This window comes from Electrona antarctica, assembly GCF_951216825.1.
Source record: "Electrona antarctica genome assembly, chromosome: 10".
In the NCBI taxonomy this organism is placed as follows: domain Eukaryota; kingdom Metazoa; phylum Chordata; class Actinopteri; order Myctophiformes; family Myctophidae; genus Electrona; species Electrona antarctica.
In genome coordinates this window covers 30445878-30463699 of record NC_136791.1, presented here as the reverse complement: position 1 = coordinate 30463699, position 17822 = coordinate 30445878, and the positions used below count along the sequence as shown (strand labels likewise).

General features: G+C 46.6%; 1 protein-coding gene across 1 annotated transcript; it reads left to right on the top strand.

The window, feature by feature from the left end:
• The first annotated feature begins 13819 nt into the window (after positions 1-13819).
• LOC306930601 (beta-1,3-galactosyl-O-glycosyl-glycoprotein beta-1,6-N-acetylglucosaminyltransferase-like) lies at positions 13820-17254 on the top strand. The gene is made up of 4 exons (XM_079511654.1): positions 13820-14039; positions 14201-14294; positions 15960-16364; positions 16574-17254. The coding sequence occupies exons 1-4, from the start codon at positions 13831-13833 to the stop codon at positions 17057-17059; spliced, it is 1194 nt and encodes a 397-aa protein (XP_079367780.1). The 5' UTR covers positions 13820-13830; the 3' UTR covers positions 17060-17254.
• The last annotated feature ends 568 nt before the right edge of the window (positions 17255-17822 follow it).

The following is a 17822-nucleotide window of genomic DNA, read 5'->3' as shown; positions in this document are numbered from 1 at the left end:
ATACAAATTAAAACACCATACGTCTTTCACACATAAAACATGACATTTCCAAGGTATTTGACTGATGAGCAGCGAAAAAAGACCCATTGACTGTTGTTCACACATGGTTATACTTTGACTAAGGAATGGACACACCTTTAGTTTACCTACTGTAGGGCACCTTACTGAAAACAGGTGGCTATATTTGGAAACGTACGTAGACAATCTTGTGTCATTGTCTTGTATATAAATCATTTCCTGCTTTTCTTACACAATACAGTGAATAAGTACTCCATGGCAGATGCAAAGATAAGAGAAATTGAGAACAAGTGCATAGCAAGTGGGCAAGTGTATAGCTCCTTATTTACAGTAAGTTATATTTTTTGGTTGAAAAAAAGAAAAAGGCTCTATATTGTTCAATTTTAATGTTCCAGTTCCAATTTCGTTCACTCTGTTTTCTTCTCTTTTATATATATATATATATATATATATATATATATATATATATATACAAATATTTATTCCTTATATTTTTCCTGTGTCCTGTATGAGCACTCCATCCTGATCGTGAATGACATTGGTATCCCGACCTGAAAATGTGTTTTCTGTTTGATTGATTGAAAATTGTATTCATAGTATGCAGAATGGGTACATTTCAAACGAAAGCATCGGTATCGGTGAATATGCCTGTCTAACCACCGATCCGACACAGGGGCAAGGGGTTGACACTATGGACCCCCACACGGTAACTCTGTCATTTCTCAACCATTTTGGATGCGGGGTGGCTCACCGGAACCGGTCCACCCCCCTGGGCATGTTCCTATGGGTCTGGAACTTCCGGGGACACCCTGGGGACCCCCATACGGAGTTGCACCAGTCACTTCACACGGGTGTGATTTTTAAAGTAGAATATCACATGACAGGGGCGGGGGTAAACGTTCATCCTGCCCACCCAAACAAAAGTACCAGTACAGTTTACTGTTCTCGTCTGTTTAATTATCCCTCTTTTAAAAATCAAAATATCTTTTCCAAGAGTGACCTGGCCAAGGGAGCAGGCATCAACACTGTTATTTATATTACAAATAAAACAAACGATGCAAATCCAGTTTAACAAACTAAATAGTTAAAATGCATAAACAGGAGCAAAACCAATACTCAATAGTAATAATTTCTCTATCTTTTAAAATACTAATCCGCCCATAGTAATTAATGGATAAAAATACTGTGCTGTATTTACCTTAAAAATGAGTGAATAGCCCTTTAAATCTGACCTGAAAGACCTTAAAAAAGAATTTGGAGGCAGATGAAATAAAGTCTGAGAGGAAGTTTAAGGTTTAACTGTAATTTTTAGTAGGTAATAAAGTCAATTTACATAGAGAATGCGCTACATGGTTCAGATAATAATAATCATAGTACAATACATCACTATAATTTAGAGTATTCAATTGTTCCAATATGGATCCGAACTGAACTCTTCACAGTATGTCCCAAGCATTAATACTGTAGATCACGTCAGTTGTTGATAAACGTTCATTGGCTCAATAGATAGTTCATTTCCGCAATATCCCACGGTGGCGCTGGTTGTCGAGTGCTCATTGGACCAGCACATGGATGATGAGACTGGTATCGGGACATCTTCCTTGGTTCAGTCATTGATGGCCATAGACCGGGAAAGCACAGAGGCTGGCGTTGCTATGGCAACCTGAAGATAACTTTCCCTGCACTGTGAACTTTTGACAGAGACAAAAACACTCCTATCTACTTTCTCACTAGGCATCAAGGTCAAATACATGTAGTCTCGAATCAAAATAGACCTTTCATTATGGCAAGTTTACTTGACTGGGGACAGACATTATGGAGACCGAATAAGGAGTCAACAAGATATAAGATATTAAATCTGAATGTGGCGTCAGGAAATCCATAATATAAATATGATAAAATAATATAAAGGATAAGATGAACCACCCTGTGTAAACAGGCAGTAGGCTATGAGTGAAATGATGATAAAAGGGCAAGATATGACCTATATGGAACACGGTCTGGTCCCAAAGTTCTATCTGTGTTGACCAACAGAATATGATGGAGTGGCCAACTTGACATGACGTGTAAACAACATATCAGAATTTATCTAACAGTAATCATCTCAGGTCATTCTGCATGATAGATTGTTCACTAGCATGACACCCGAAACTGTGATACAACCTTCACAGTTCACACCCATGTCTCAGAAATGGTGCAGACTTGGTCTTTTTCTTGGTCTTTTTCCAAGTTTCTTAATCGTTTCCTTGTTTTTCTTGGTCTTTTTCCAAGTTCCTTGTTTCCTTGTTGTTTGTTTCTTACCATCAACTAGACTTAATGTGTGGGCAAAACAAAAGCTTGGTTTGAATGAATGAACCTGACGAATGAACCCAACTATGCCACTTGGGGAGTTTCGACCCAGGAGATATTTGTAAGGACCTGCTTCAATATACCAGTTACTTATGTGACTCTCCACACAGATTCGTGTATGTGTTTGTGTATGGTGAAATAATAAAGGGAGAAACGTAGGTTATAATATATCAAAAGTATACAAAATGTTTTTTTTAATAAATTAAAACAGATAATATCTCATTGGCATCTTTAATTCATCCTCCTTCATCAATAAAAAGGGAATGCGTTCCGGCCGACCGTAGACAGTGGCACCCCCTGCAGCTCACAGCAAATCAAATAAACAGCAAACCCAATAGAAAAGGAGGGGGTTTACCACTGCCTCGGGACGGCCGTCACCGGGTCCAAAATGGAGCACCCCAACACCCTGCAGTGAGAGAACAATTATTAGTCACTCAAAGTGGCAGGTTAAAAGGACATATATTCATATAACTAAGTTACCCTGAGAGAGAAAGGCGTGTCGCCTGTTTGAGCCTTAAAGCCCACCCTCCAACATAAACAGCATACTGAATATTAAAGTCAATGAAATATACGCAAACAAACAAATTAGAAATAAATAATAAGGTGGTAGATTACGGGGTCGCACTCGGGGATAGATGGCAGCCAATCTGTCCCTCCGTCAAAGCTCCAGCAGCCTTATTGTGGCCGTGTAGGCACACCAGTTGAGAGGAAATTGAGAGTTTGTAGTGGATTAGATTTCTCTTGTCTTTGTGATAAACACGTCAGCAAAACAGCGGTGGCATCAATTACTGGTCCTGAAATAAACAAGCTTTGCGTTAACCTACTAAGGACTTTGGAGAGGAAATTATGATCATGCGTAAGTAAATCGGAGGGGACTTATCCCCCGAAGAATCTTTTTTCTGCAACAAATGGTTATATTCTTCTATTATATTCTATGCCCCTATGGATGGAAATGGAATTGCTTCTGGCTCTGGGTTGATTAAGCCACCCGCAACATGTGATTCAAATTCGGAATGGATTGGACATTCCGTTCGTGATTTGTGGCATTTTTTGTAAACTAGGCCCCTCCCACTAACTTCGGACGACGATTACGGCCGAATGATGCGGACTACCAAAATGCTGCCTGTAACGTTTTTATCGGATAGGTCCAGAGATCATATGTACCGTTTTTTGTGAGATTTGGACAAAATCTGTAGGAGGAGCAAAAAGTGTGTTTGAATAAAATTCTAAATGGCGGAAAATCTATCCTGACGGAAATGGGCGTGGCCTATATGGGCGGAAATGGGCGTGGCATATATGGGGAGATGCGTCATGACCCAAGGAATCCAAGGACGTCACCGCTCATTAGCGCATATAATGTTTTACTATAATATAGGTCAGAAATGCAGCTTGCGCCTGGAAACTATACGGATATCTATCCGATTGTTCATGTCTTTATTTCACTGTGTTAATAACGTATCATTGTTGCATCAACTGCGAGCAAAGGCACTGCATGCTTCATCCAATAATAAATAATATCAGCCTACTAGTCCAGCACAGTGGCCCCCAGATGTTTGTATTTTTATTGGTGCGGAGGGCGAAGCTTGAATAATAGGTTAATTGCAGACCACTACAGAGAAACTGTGGATAATGTGTGGCGTGCGCATAGCCATGTGAAACCATTCTCGTGCATAAAGTTCGTCTGACAGCTATAGACTGTAGACATGCCGTATTTTGCTCTCCATGTCATGGTCATAGAGAGAGAGAGAGAGAGAGAGAGAGAGAGAGAAATGCAATCGCATCAAATAGCGTCGTAGGTGAGAATAAAGTATACAGTGGGTCATGTCCACTTTGTCCAGTCGAGCGTGCCGTGCGCATGGCACATCTCTCTCCTGTTTAGGTAATAAAGGGCGCACCCTTGACTGCATTCAGTTGTCACTGTGCCTGCTGACCATGTGCGTGTGTGAACGCTGAATATGTCCTTTATTAGCCTACATTACAACATGACATTTATTTATACACCTCGAAAATAGCCACTCTACAAGCTACAAACTGTTTTGCGGACGCGACTTGCCAGAGCAATGATACAGTGGGGTCCCATATCTTTCTTCCTCAGTCTCAAAGTGACATTTATCAGAACCCAGAGGTACCTCTGTTAGACACACCCACAGACCCACCCCCAGATTCTCAGCCACACCCACAGGTTTATTTTAATATGTGGAGTGGCCATTCAACCACCAGGTGGCTTCAAGCCATGATGAGCAGAGCTGCACTGAGTATAGCTCGCAATATGCAGTGGAGTGGTGGAAAAAGTATCACATTTTGTACTTGAGTAAAAGTATCAATACTGCAATATAGAAATACATTGAAATACATACTGTTACAAGTAACAGTCCGGTATTCAACATTTACTTGAGTAAAAGTACAAAATTATTGGTATCAAAGTGTACTTAAAGTACCAAAAGTAGAAAGTACTCATTGTGCAGAATGTCCCATTTCAAGTTTTCAAATGTATACAAATCTTTTGAAAATAGCAAATCTACAAGCTCATAATCTAGCACATCACGACGTATTGTGAGCTTGTAGATCGGCTATTTTCAAATAGTCTACTATACTGAGGAAGTGGTTAATGCATGTTTTTTTATAATAATCAAAATCTCCAAAGTAACTAGTAACTTCGGGTTACTTCAGTAACCTCAGTTGTATAAGTGACTCGAAGAAGAGAGTCATATGGGTCCGAGCCACTTGGTGGCGCTGGAGCACAGAACAAAACATAAACTCACGAGCTAATTTATTGGTTCGTGGAGCTGTCACTCAGAGCGGTGTCCCGGGTCCCAACCCTCAGGTATAAAACCGGTGGGCGTGAACGCTCGAGTCATTCCTATCAACCATTTTTCTGCCGCCTGCCAAAGCAGACGGGCAGTTCGATGACTCTCTTCTTCGAGTCACTTATACAACTGAGGTTACTGAAGTAACCCGAAGTTGTCTTAAGTGCCTCTCTCGAAGAGAGTCATATGGGTCATCATAAAACTCCCGTATGATCACCCCGGCTGACAGGACCGCTCCACGGTCCCCCTTTTTTTCCCAGAGACACAGACACACGAGACGTCACCATCACGTGAATGTGTGTCCCCTTCGCAAGGGAGACTGAGAGGGTTAGCCAGGTTACTGACCTGGCACCAAGAGAAGGTCCCTCCTCGGCCGCCGGGCCAACTACCCGGTGGCCCAAAGTCCCTCTAACAGGTAAAACTAAAACACTGATAGAGAGGTGAGGGGAAACCCCGGGGAGCCAACAGTGCCACTGTCCCCTGCTCCCCAGGAGGTTTCCCCCCCCTACAGACGCACCCAGGAACCTCCACCAGGCTCCGCCTGGCGGTCAAGGGATCCCTCAGAGGAGCCGACAGCTACGCTGCCTTATGTGCTCCCCCAAGTCTGCAGGGTTCATGTCTTACGTGACTAACGTGCGGCCGCTCCCAGGACTGCATGGGCCAGGTTCACGGGAGCCACATCGAGATTGTAATACGTGGCAAAAGTCGACGGAGTCGACCAACTCGCCGCCGCACACACATCCAGTATGGGAACGCCCTTCGCTAAGGCCCAGGATGCTGACATGCCCCTTGTGGAGTGAGCACGCAGTCCCTCGGGGAGATCCACACCACTGGCAGTGTAAGTCAGTTGTATGGCCTCCACAAGCCATTGTGAGATCCGTACTTTCGTGACGGGTTTACCCTTCCGCTGTGCTTGAGGGGCCCAAGCAACGAAAAGCTGATCCCCTTGTCTGAAGGGGGCTGTCCTGGCCTTGTACAGCTTCAGCGCCCTGACTGGACATAGGCTATTCAACCGCCTGTCCTCCTCCGAGGCAAAGGGCGGCGGATGGAAAGCCACCAATTCCACTGGCTCACAGCCAGAAGGAAAATTCTTCGGGAGGAACGACAGGTTCGGCCTGACCGTAACCCTAGTGTCATCGCCACTGAATCTCATGCAGCTCACGTTGACCGAGAGCGCGTGAATGTCGCTCGACCTCTTAGCTGTCGTCAACGCGACCAGCAAAGCGGTCTTCAGAGAGAGGAACTTCAGGTCCACTGTGTCCAACGGCTCAAAAGGTTCCTTTGTGAGCGCGTCTAGTACAACCGTCAGATCCCAAGCTGGAACCAGGGATCTAGTAACCGGCCTGAGATGCATGACACCCTTCATGAACTGTCGGACCAGTGGGAGCTCGCTCACCGGACCGTTGTTTATGCCCAAGTGGTAGGCGGAAATAGCCGCCAGGTTGACCTTCACAGAGGACAAACCTAGACCTCTGTCCAGGAACTCCTGCAGATAGGACAAGATGAGAGCCACCGGAGCTTGGAACGGGAGGATCCCTCCTGGCCTATTCGAACACCAGCGCACAAACAGCTGCCATGCTGTGTTGTAACGCCGTCTGGTAGACGCGGCCCTAGCGCTCAGAATGGTCTCGATGACGTTCTGTGGCAAGCCGGCTATTCCAAGAGGGGCCCCCTCATGGGCCAGACCCATAGGTGGGGGCGCGGGTGGAATATTTCTCCGCCGGCCTGCGTCAGTAAGTCCCGCCTCAGGGGAAGTTGCCACGGTTCGTGGTAAAGGAGGGGGACAACGTCCTGCCTCCATGATCCCCAGGCCGGAGCTACCAGCAGGAGTTGGACGTCCTGCAATCTCACTCTGGCCAACACATCCGGGATTAGTTCCAGTGGCGGGAACGCATAGAGCAGACCCCGTGGCCACTGGTGCGCCAGTGCGTCCAGGCCCAGCGGTGGTTCGCCCTTCAGTGAGAAGAAGAGAGGGCGTTTTGCGTCCTCTCTTGTGGCGAACAGATCCACCTCCGGAAACCCGAAGTTGTGCCATATCTGGTTCACCTGAGGGTGGAGAGACCAGTCGGCGTAGCGGAGTGGCCCCCTCGAGAGGAGGTCCGCCGCTGTGTTCAGCAGGCCCGGTACGTGACATGCCGTGAGGGAAAGGAGACGACCGTCGCACCACACCAGCAGCCTGTGTGCCAGTGTGCACAGACGTCTGGAGGTGAGACCTCCCTGTCTGTTGATGTAGGACATCGTCGTCGTGTTGTCCGTGCGGACCAGGACGTGGTGTCCCTGAAGAAATGGTTCGAACTCCCTCAGAGCGAGGAAGACCGCCATTAACTCCAAGTAATTGATGTGGGAGGTCCTTTTCAGGTATGTGTCCCACAAACCCCTGGCCGTCCTGCCCTCGTGTTTGGCACCCCACTCCGAGAGGCTGGCGTCCGTGGTGACGACCTTCCTGGATAGGGGAAGGCCCAAGGGCACCCCTTCCATCAGTCTGTGTCTGTCCGACCACCACCTCAGTGCTAGTGTGCAAGCCGGGGACACTATCACACGGCGGTGCACGTACTTGGTTGGAATGTGCAGGGAACCAAGCCATCGCTGGAAGGGTCTCATGTGCAGTCTCCCCAGACGTACCAATGAGATCGCCGACGCCATAATGCCTGCTATCCGTAGGCACGTGTGTAATTGAAGAGTGCGTCCCGGTGTGAACAGTGACACACACTTCAGTAGGTCGTCGAGTCTGTCTGCCGACAGTCTCGCCGTATACACAACTGAGTCCAGCCTGATGCCTATGAAGTCTGTTGACTGCGTAGGCACCAGCATGCTCTTGGCGTGGTTCACAACGAACCCTAGGGAGGCCACGTGGGTCAACACTCTGGTTGTGGCCCTCGTTACCTCTTCCCTCGAGCTGGCCATCAGGAGCCAGTCGTCGATATAGCTCGCCACCCGAATGCCCTGTTGACGCATGGGCGCGAGGGCGGTCTCTGTGCAGCGCACAAACACCCTGGGGCTTGGGGACATCCCGAAGGGAAGGACCGTGTACTCGTACACTCTCCCCTGGAACCCGAACCGCAGGAACTTCCTGTGAGGTGGGTAGATGGGGATGTGGAAGTATGCGTCTTTTAAGTCTATGGACGTGAACCAGTCGCCTGGGCGTATGGTACGTACTAGAGACTTGGCCGTCAGCATTTTGAACGCAAACTTCTTGAGGTGTCCGTTGAGTACCCGGAGGTCCAGAAGGGGGCGTAGGCCCCCCCCCTTTTTCTTGACCAAGAAGTAGCGGGAGTAGAACCCGCTGCGACATTGGCTCTGGGGCACCTCTCTGACGGCTCTTTTCTCCAGCAGAGAAGCTATCTCTTGTTGGAGAACTTGACCCGCTTGACCCCGCGAGTCGGTGAAGGGGGGTCTCACTGCAAATTGGAGTCTGTACCCCTTTGCTAAGGTGCGTAGGACCCAGGGGGACGCATTGTAGCGTTCCCACTGGGCTACGCGCTCGGTCAAGGGACTTATCCCCTCCAGACGAGGTGGTCCTCGTTTGGTGGTGGTACCCACTGGATGACCAAGGAAAATTTCGCCATGACCCGTCTCCCTGGTGGCGTTTAAGCCCGCCACAGGCCTCATATCCCACCGCTCTGTTTCGGGCAGCACTTTGGCTGTCCCTAACAGAGGGTTCATGGTCCCCCGACAGTGTGATTTTTGTTGTTTTTTTGTTCTTTTGGGCAAAGCCTTTAATACAGAAAAAACATGACACTGTGCACTTGTGCAAACCTTGTGCGGCTCGGCGACAGACCCACCCGTGGTGGGGATCTGTGCCACGAGCTTTAGCCTTTTTGGGGGCGGTCCCGGTGTGCAGCCAAGGGCTGCTACACTCTGGCCGAGGCCCAAGGCGGTGGGGGAGTGGGGAAGCGTCCGAGCTCGCTTCCCCTGGAGACGAGGTCGAGGGGTCACTTCCGCTGCTGGGATCCGCCGGCCCTGGGGACTCCTCTCCTAGGCCCGGTCGAGGCGGCGGGTGGTCGGCGACGTTGGTCACGGTGCTGTCGTCTGCCCCTGCCTTCAGCTGGCTGATCACCCGGTGGGAGCGCCGGTGGATCTGCTCTGGGTTGGCGAGCACGGTGCGGGGCCTGGCGCCCCGTATCGCGGTAGTCTACTCGCCGCTGGGGCCACTGCCGTTGGCGGTGGTCCATGCGTGGGGCCTGCCCACGCTGTTGCAGGAGGACTGGGCGAGGGGTGAGAGCGGCGAGGGCCTCGCAGCCAGGCTTCTGTTGCGCCACTGCGAGCGCCATTCTTTCTAGGGCCCCCTTGAAGAGGCCACCAGGTTGAATGGGGCCGTCCAGTAGGTCCTTCCTGGCCGCGGCGTCGAGCTTGGGGCTGACGTCGAGCCATCTGATCCTTTCGGACATGATCACTGCAGTTCCCATCCTGCCGACCAGTGCTGTGGAGCTGCAGACGGACTTAATCATCTCCTGATGGAGCCACTTGATTTCGGCAATCTCGTCAGGGGTGGGGACATTCCCCAGACCCCCGAGTATGACCGTGAGGGAGCCCTGCAGCAGAGCAAGGGTGTTGTGGTGCTTGCCAGCTGCGGCGATGAGGGAGAAGAGCTTACCGCTAGCAAGGCTGGCGTCCTTGTCCCTCTTGGTGGGAAGGGAGGGTTCCTTGGCCAAAGGTGTGATGCGTGGGGCGGTGGGGTCGAGCAGGTAGGCTCCTACTGTCGAGCCGATGGTTGGCATCGCCCCAAGACCTGCTGACGGCATGTCAATCGTGTCCATTGGCACCTTGGTGTGGCGAAGTGTTGGGGGAGTCAGGCTGGGTTCTCCCCAGTTCGCCGTGAAGGTGGACTGGAAGCCTTGGGCCAACGGGAGGATAGCTCTCCGCGTGGGGGCCCTGCTTTCCGCTCCAGGCCAAGTGTCCTCTGGGTTTGGGGGAGGTGCCACCTCCGGCCAATCCCGTTTGCACCTGATGGCAGCCTGGTGTAGGAGTTCGGTGAGGTCCCATTCCTCGACGGGTGGGCGTGGGGAAACTGGGGCCCCCTCAGGGGCCTCAGGGGGTCCATTGTCCTGGGGAGGAGCCTCCTCTCCCAGGACATGGTCACGGTGAGATGATGAGTCGTCGTCGTCGTCACCGTCATCGTAGGGAGCTGGTGCGTCGGCATCCAGGTCTCCTCATAACCCACCTGGTCTACGACCCTGTACTCTCCAGGGGGTTCCTGGAAGGAGCGCGGGTCGTCCAGGGGTTCCTGCCCTTCCATGAAGTCTGACCATGGCATACCATCTGGCAGCTGGTAGGGGTGAGGGAGGTGTTCGTAGTCTGGGCCGGGTCGCCTGTAGGCTTCTGAAGTGTCGTCGAAGTCGTCATGGTAGCGATCCAGGTCGTCTCTGGAGCGAAAGCGGGAGCCGAAGCTCCTCTCTGTCCTAAAGGAGGAGAAGGAGAAGGAAGCAGCGGGTTGGCGGCGTGAACCGTCTAGCGCTGCTGCGTCGTAAGCGGTCGTGGCGTAGCTCGCGTTGGCCCTGGGGGCCTTCCTGACAGGGGAGGGGCATCCAGAGTCGTCCATGTGCCGCTGTGCTGCCATTGCGGGAGGCCTGGTACCTGTAGACGCATCGCGGGGAGCTAGGAGCTGCCTCCCAGGCTGGGTGGGGGGGAGGGGGGCCCGTCCCTCCAGACGGGCCTTGACTCTAGACAGCCTGCGTCCCCTCTCTCTGTCTGATAGCTCAAGGCAGCATGGGCAGAGGCCCACGATCTCAAAGGCATTCCTCGCATGTGTTAAACCCAGACAGTGCATACACATGGAGTGGCCATCATCAGGAGACAGGAGGTTGTTACAAACCCTGTTGAAACAGAGCTTTGGAAGGGGTCCAGTGTCATCGTGGTCATCTCTTGTAGCCATGGTGGAGATGGCCTACTTCTTCCCCTGTTCTCCAACCTTTCTTTTTTTTTTTAATATATAAAAAGTATATTATTATTATTTTATTTGGCTCCGTTGCTAAATAAAAATAATGTTCCACTTATCCGCCCTACTACAGAGAGTAAAGGTGATGAGTGAAGCTCACAATGGTCAGCTTACAGCACGATGGCTGAAGGCTGCACCACGTGTTGGCCTACCGTAGTGTAAAGGAGGGAGGCCTGTTTGTTGTCCACGTTGTGGAGAAGGCGGTCCGTCCGGCCTGCGGTAGATGTTAGATAACGAGGCGACGGAGGATCGGTTGACGTTGGCCCGCTGTTACCGAGGGTTGTAGCTACAACAAGCGAGGCTGCGGGCTGCGGCTAGCAGGAGTCTAGTCAGTGACTAACGAGAGGCTAGCGGAGGAGAAAAAAGCGGCAGCAACGCTGAAGCTGAGCTAATGAGAAGCTAACAAACGCTAGCTACAAGCTAACAAACGCTAGCTACAACAAGCAGCAACGAGAGGAGCGGGAACGTAGAGAGCAGACAAAACAACAAGTCGCCGGGCGGGCTCACTTGTGTTATTAGTCTTAATATTACTTATCTTGAGATGAGTTAGCTCGTGGAAAGAACACCGTCTTGCGGCTGCGAATCCCTGCGGTGCAAGTCAGTTCTAGACTCGTCCGTCTTTCGGGAAAATATACTTCAACAGCCGGTTGTGTGAGACTTTGGTGTACTCGCTATGCTGTGTGCATCCAAGCGCAGAAAAATGTAGGAATGACTCGAGCGTTCACGCCCACCGGTTTTATACCTGAGGGTTGGGACCCGGGACACCGCTCTGAGTGACAGCTCCACGAACCAATAAATTAGCTCGTGAGTTTATGTTTTGTTCTGTGCTCCAGCGCCACCAAGTGGCTCGGACCCATATGACTCTCTTCGAGAGAGGCACTTAAGACAACTAAAGTTTGCAAATAAATGTAGTGGCGTACAAATACAATATTTGCCTCTGAGATGTAGTGGAGTAGAAGTAAAAGTATTGGAAATTATGAATACTAAAGTAAAGTACAAATGCCTCAAAATTGTACAGTACAGTACTTAAGTAAATGTACTTAGTTACTTTCCACCACTGTGGAATGGTGAGTGGTGACTTTCTTAATATCATTTAAATATAAAAACTTAAATTAATTGGTTTACCATGCAGGCCAAAATAAGATTTTTTTGTCCTAAGTCAATGGTTTTGTTATGTCATCAGGAGTAAGTCAGTAACAGTTTATATTTACCCCCGACTGTCATGTCATGAAATGTAGTGGAGTAAAAGTACAATATTTGCCTCTGAGATGTAGTGGAGTAGAAGTAAATAAAACATTAACAACTTCAGCCCTATACACAATTTGGCCATTTTATCTACAAGCTCACAATCACCACGGTGCGATGAAGTGTGGGCTTGTAGATCTGCTATTTTCAAAATATTTGTATGTGTTTGAAAACTTGAAATGAAAAAAAAAATGTTCTCTCTCTCTCTCTCAACCCCCTCTTTCCGGTCTGAGAGGTGTGAAGATACGAGATCTGGAGACTGGCTAGTGGCTGAGAGATAAACAAGCTTCCTTTTCAAGCAAAAAAGTAAATCAAGTAAAAAGACTTTCACTAATGCTTATTGTAGAACTTTACACAAATTATTCTTCAGTGGTGGAAAAAGTACAAATGTTTTTACTTGAGTAAAAGTATCAATACTGCAATCAGCCATTTATGCCCATTTATGCCCATCTAGTTTCCCTGTAAAGTAGCTTGAAAACTTATAGTTGCATGTTGCCGTATTGGGCTTAATTGTTTCTGAAGCTTGGTTGCTTATATAAATAAAAAAAACTTGTAGCAAGCTTCACAAGCTTTGCTTTAGAGTTGATCGATTAATATAAGAGTTGAGATTGAGAATAATGGTATCTATCTAGTGCTATCTGGCCCTACACAGAGAAACTGTATGGGGTTCACTCAAAAACCTGAGTAGACCCCAGACATGTTTTAAAGAGAAAACAAATACCCCTTTAAACTAACTTAAAACCAAGTAGTGGAAAAAGTACTAAATGTTTTTACTTGAGTAAAAGTATCAATACTGCAATGTAGAACTATTTTGTTACAAGTAAAAGTTTGTAATTCACCATTTACTTGAGTAAAAGTAAAAAGTATCAAAATTATTATAATAATTAAAAGTACAGCAGCAGTCTGGGGACGCATGGTCCTCCAGCCAGAGGTGCCTGCATGGTGGGGGTGGGGAAATGTTTTTTCTTTTCTTTTTCTATCAGTGGTGAGAGAGAGAGAGAGAGAGAGAATTTCCCACATTATGTCTAACACCTAATAGGTGTCTGAGCACTAGGCCTGGCCATGCTAAAGGCAGTATAACCAGTTTCCTCAGCCTACAGCCTCCGGTCGGCAGAAACTCATTCACTGTGAACGTACGGTCGTGATTTTGTAGGAATAAAGTTCAGTACTCCTGACAAGAGACCAGCCACCTGCATTTGTGGACCTTAAGATGAAACATCCTCAACAGATATGGCATATATGACAAGAGAACACATGGATTGTTATTTTATTGATTTTGATGGACTGTAACTTGATTATGACTCACTGAAAATTGACTCACTGAAAAAACTCACTGTAAATCTGAGGTCTTACATATTGATTGTGAAATTATTTCCATAGATGGCATATATTAGAAGGCCACTTTATTCTTTGCATCTCTGCGGGCTAATTTCCACTGTCATGGTGTGGCTGCTTTTAATGCATAACGTCTCAGAGATGAGCTGGAATGCTAGCAAACGCAGTTCTAACTGGTTGGAATACACAGCTGCTGATGGGAGCCCTGAAGATGACTTTAAATGCTCCGCAATCCTGGAAGGAGACACAGAGACACTGCAGAAGGCCAAGCTATTGTTAATCACTAAAGACTTCAAGAGGAGTGTCCAGATCCCTGATGAGTATTATATTCATGCCACCCAGGACTGCAGGTATCGTTTTGTAAACCAAACATCTATATTTCAATATTTGATTACTATTACAACATTGAAATGTAACCGCATTTGTGGATCTTTAATTATCGATAATAAGTACCATGTAACCCCCATATTTCACCAATGATTAGGTAGTACTAATAATTTGTTAATTTCAGGATGTTCAAGCTTAGAAGGAAGTATTTGACATTCCCTCTAAGCCAGGAAGAGGAGGACTTCCCCCTAGCCTTTTCTATTGTTGTCCATCATAAGGTATACAAAATTATACTCTTTCCAAACACATTATAAAACAAATATATACAGTATAATATTTTTCGAAATATGTATTTATATTGCCACTGGGAAGGACTAAACCAGTGAAAGATACTGGAGCACAGGGACCTTATTTTAAACTAGAACTGCACTCTGTCCAGTGCCTACTTGGCCTACTAGTGCGCAAGCAGAGCGCGCAAGTACTACCTTTATTACGTCACCATCGAGAGCCAGTTATACCCTGGAATTGGTACATATCTTCATACTGTATAAACAGTACAACTTACATATCATGATGTATGTATATGTAAGTTGTAGGCATATGTAATTTGTAAGTTGATGAGTAGTATACTACTATACTGTGGTTACTTGGGTTGTTTTATGCGTATGCCGTGGCTGCATGATTTGATGGTGACGTAATAAAGGTAGGTTTAAGATTACATACATGTATACATAGAGGCATTACCTTTAATCCACCCGACACTGAAACATAAAGGTACATATCTTCATATAAACAGTACAACTTACATATATACATGTACGTAAGTTGTATATATGTAATTTGTAAGTTGAGTAGTATACTGTGGTTACTTGGGTTGTTTTATGTGTATGCCGTGGCTGCATGATTTGAGAGTGACGTAATGAAGATATGTACCAATGTCAGGGTATAACTGGCTTTCGATGGTGACGTAATAAAGATATGTTTCAGTGTCGGGTGGATTAAAGATCACATACATGTATACAACTATACATAAAGGCATTACCTTTAAATTAAAGGTAATGCCTCTATGTATACATGTATGCAATCTGAAACTTATTACGTCACCATCGAGAGCCAGTTATACCCTGGCATTGGTACATATCTTCATTACGTCACTATCAATTCATGCAGCCATGGCATAAGCATCGGAGCACCGGACAAACAACTTTACTTGCGCGCTCTGCTTGCGCAAGTACATACTAGAGCGGTGGCCGTTGGGCACTGACCTACTTGGAACGATGCAAGTTGGAAATTAATGACTTACCAAATTGTTTTGTCTGTGACCCTTTTATGCCCATATATGGACTTCTTTGTCAGGCATGCCCAAATATGGAGTCTATGCAGATGTCAGAAGTTAGCACCACTGTGATGTCAGAACAGGCCAGCTCCATATACTGTATGGAGGCTTTTGTGCTGGTTCTGGACAACCAGCTATCCGATGGACTCGGCCACAGCACTCCATGTGGGGGTGTGGAACACGTGCACGTGTCGAATTTGAAGTCGGTGCGGCGAACGGTTATTGAGTTACGTGGAATACAGACGTACACACGTCATACGTACGTACACACAGAGACTTGGTGCATTTATAGATCAGCAAACACGATTATAGTTCCATTTCGTCAGAGTCAAAATAATTGATCATTTATGCTAAAACTCACACAAATCGGTACACATCTGTGATCAAGATGTGCAGTGTCAGATTTGTCTTGTTCCATTTCCGAATGGCTATAACTGACTTCCAAATGTGCGGGTCCTGGATAGACAAGAGTGCACTTTGCAACACTATATTGCTATCAATTAAATTCAGTTGAAATGATAGTCACCGTATTTACAAATTGTGAATATTGGTAGCCAATAGGATTGAATTAAATTCCATTAAATTCCCCCTTTCTCATATACTGTAGGTGCAGAACTTTGAGCGCCTGTTGCGAGCCATCTACGTCCCTCAGAATGTTTACTGCATCCATGTGGACAAGAAGGCAGAGGCTTCAGTCCATGCTGCTGTCTCGGGTATCTCTTCTTGTTTCGATAATGTCTTCATGGTCAGCCAGCCTGTGAGTGTGGTCTACGCTGGCTGGTCACGTGTAGAGGCCGATCTCAACTGCATGGCCGATCTCTACAACGTTAGCACAACCTGGAAGTATTTTATCAACCTGTGTGGTCAAGACTTCCCCCTGAAAACCAACCTAGAAATTGTGAGGAGCCTGCAGGCACTGAAGGGTAGAAACAGCTTGGAGTCAGATCACGGCCCTGACTGGAAGAAGCGGTGGTGGCAGAAAGTTCATCAAATAGTAGATGGAAATCTCAAGGTAATCATTCATGTCACGTGTGCATGTTTGTTTTGTTTATTTGCCTTGTTGTTTTTCAACTTGTGTTCCATATTGTGTTTTTGCTAGGTTGATGACGTCTGATTTTATTGTTGACATTGGTTCTTTGCTTTTCATTCTCTTTTGGAGGAGAAATTTGCAGCAAGGTTGTATAATCCATAGTCATTAATTTATTCCCTCATTTATCTAAGGCGACGGAGCAGGCTAAGGACCCACCACCCTTCAATCTGCCAATCTTCACAGGAATTGCCTACATCGTGGTTAGCCGGGGCTATGTAAACCGTGTGTTGGAGGACAGCCGTGTACAGGAACTGATGAAATGGTTTGAAGACACCTACAGTCCCGATGAGTTTCTCTGGGCCACCATTCAACGCATCCCTAATGTTCCTGGCTCAGTCTGGCCAAACGCCAAGTACGACATGACCGATGTCAATGCTATTGCACGGGTAGTGAAGTGGGAGCCCGATGAGGGATCAGAGGGTCAACTGGGGGCTGTGTACCCAATGTGCCATGGCAAACATGTTAGGCAAATATGCATATATGGTGCTGGTGATCTGAAGTGGTTAATTGAGCAGCACCACCTTTTTGCCAATAAGTTTGATGTAGACATAGATGTCATTGCCATCCAATGTCTGGAGAAGTACCTCAGAAACAAGGCACTGGCAGAAGAACATTAATTGTATTCAGCACATTATTCAGAACATTCAAATGTAGAGACACAGACAGAACCAAACCAAATGTATTATTTCTAAGGCAAGCACTGTCTGGGGACCAGTCATTGATTTAGTTTAAACTTGTTTCTAACAACTGCAGATTACAGTTGTATTTAAATGAGCTCTGTGCTTTATACAAATTAAAACACCATACATCTTGCACACATAAAACATGACATTTTTCTTTTAAACGTGTCCAAGGTATTTGACTGATGAGCATCGAAAAAAGACCCATTGACTGTTGTTCACACATGGTTATACTTTGACTAAGGAATGGACACACCTTTAGTTTACCTACTGTAGGGCACCTTACTGAAAACAGGTGGCTATATTTGGAAACATACGTAGACAATCTTGTGTCATTGTCGTGTATAGAAATAATTTCCTGCTTTTCTTACACAATACAGGGAACATAGTAAGTACTCCATGGCAGATGCAAAGATAAGAGAAATTGAGAATAAAGTGTAGTTCCTTATTTACAGTTATATTCTTTGGTTCCAATTTTGTTCGTTCTGTTTATATATATATATATATTTGATATATATATATATATATATATATATATATATATATATAAATTACAAGTTAATTTGTTTTTCCTGTGTGTCCTGTATGAGCACTCCCTCCTGAGTGAATGACATTGGTATCCCGACCTGAAAATGTGTTTTCTGTTTGATTGATTGAAAATTGTATTCATAGTATGCAGAATGGGTACATTTCAAACGAA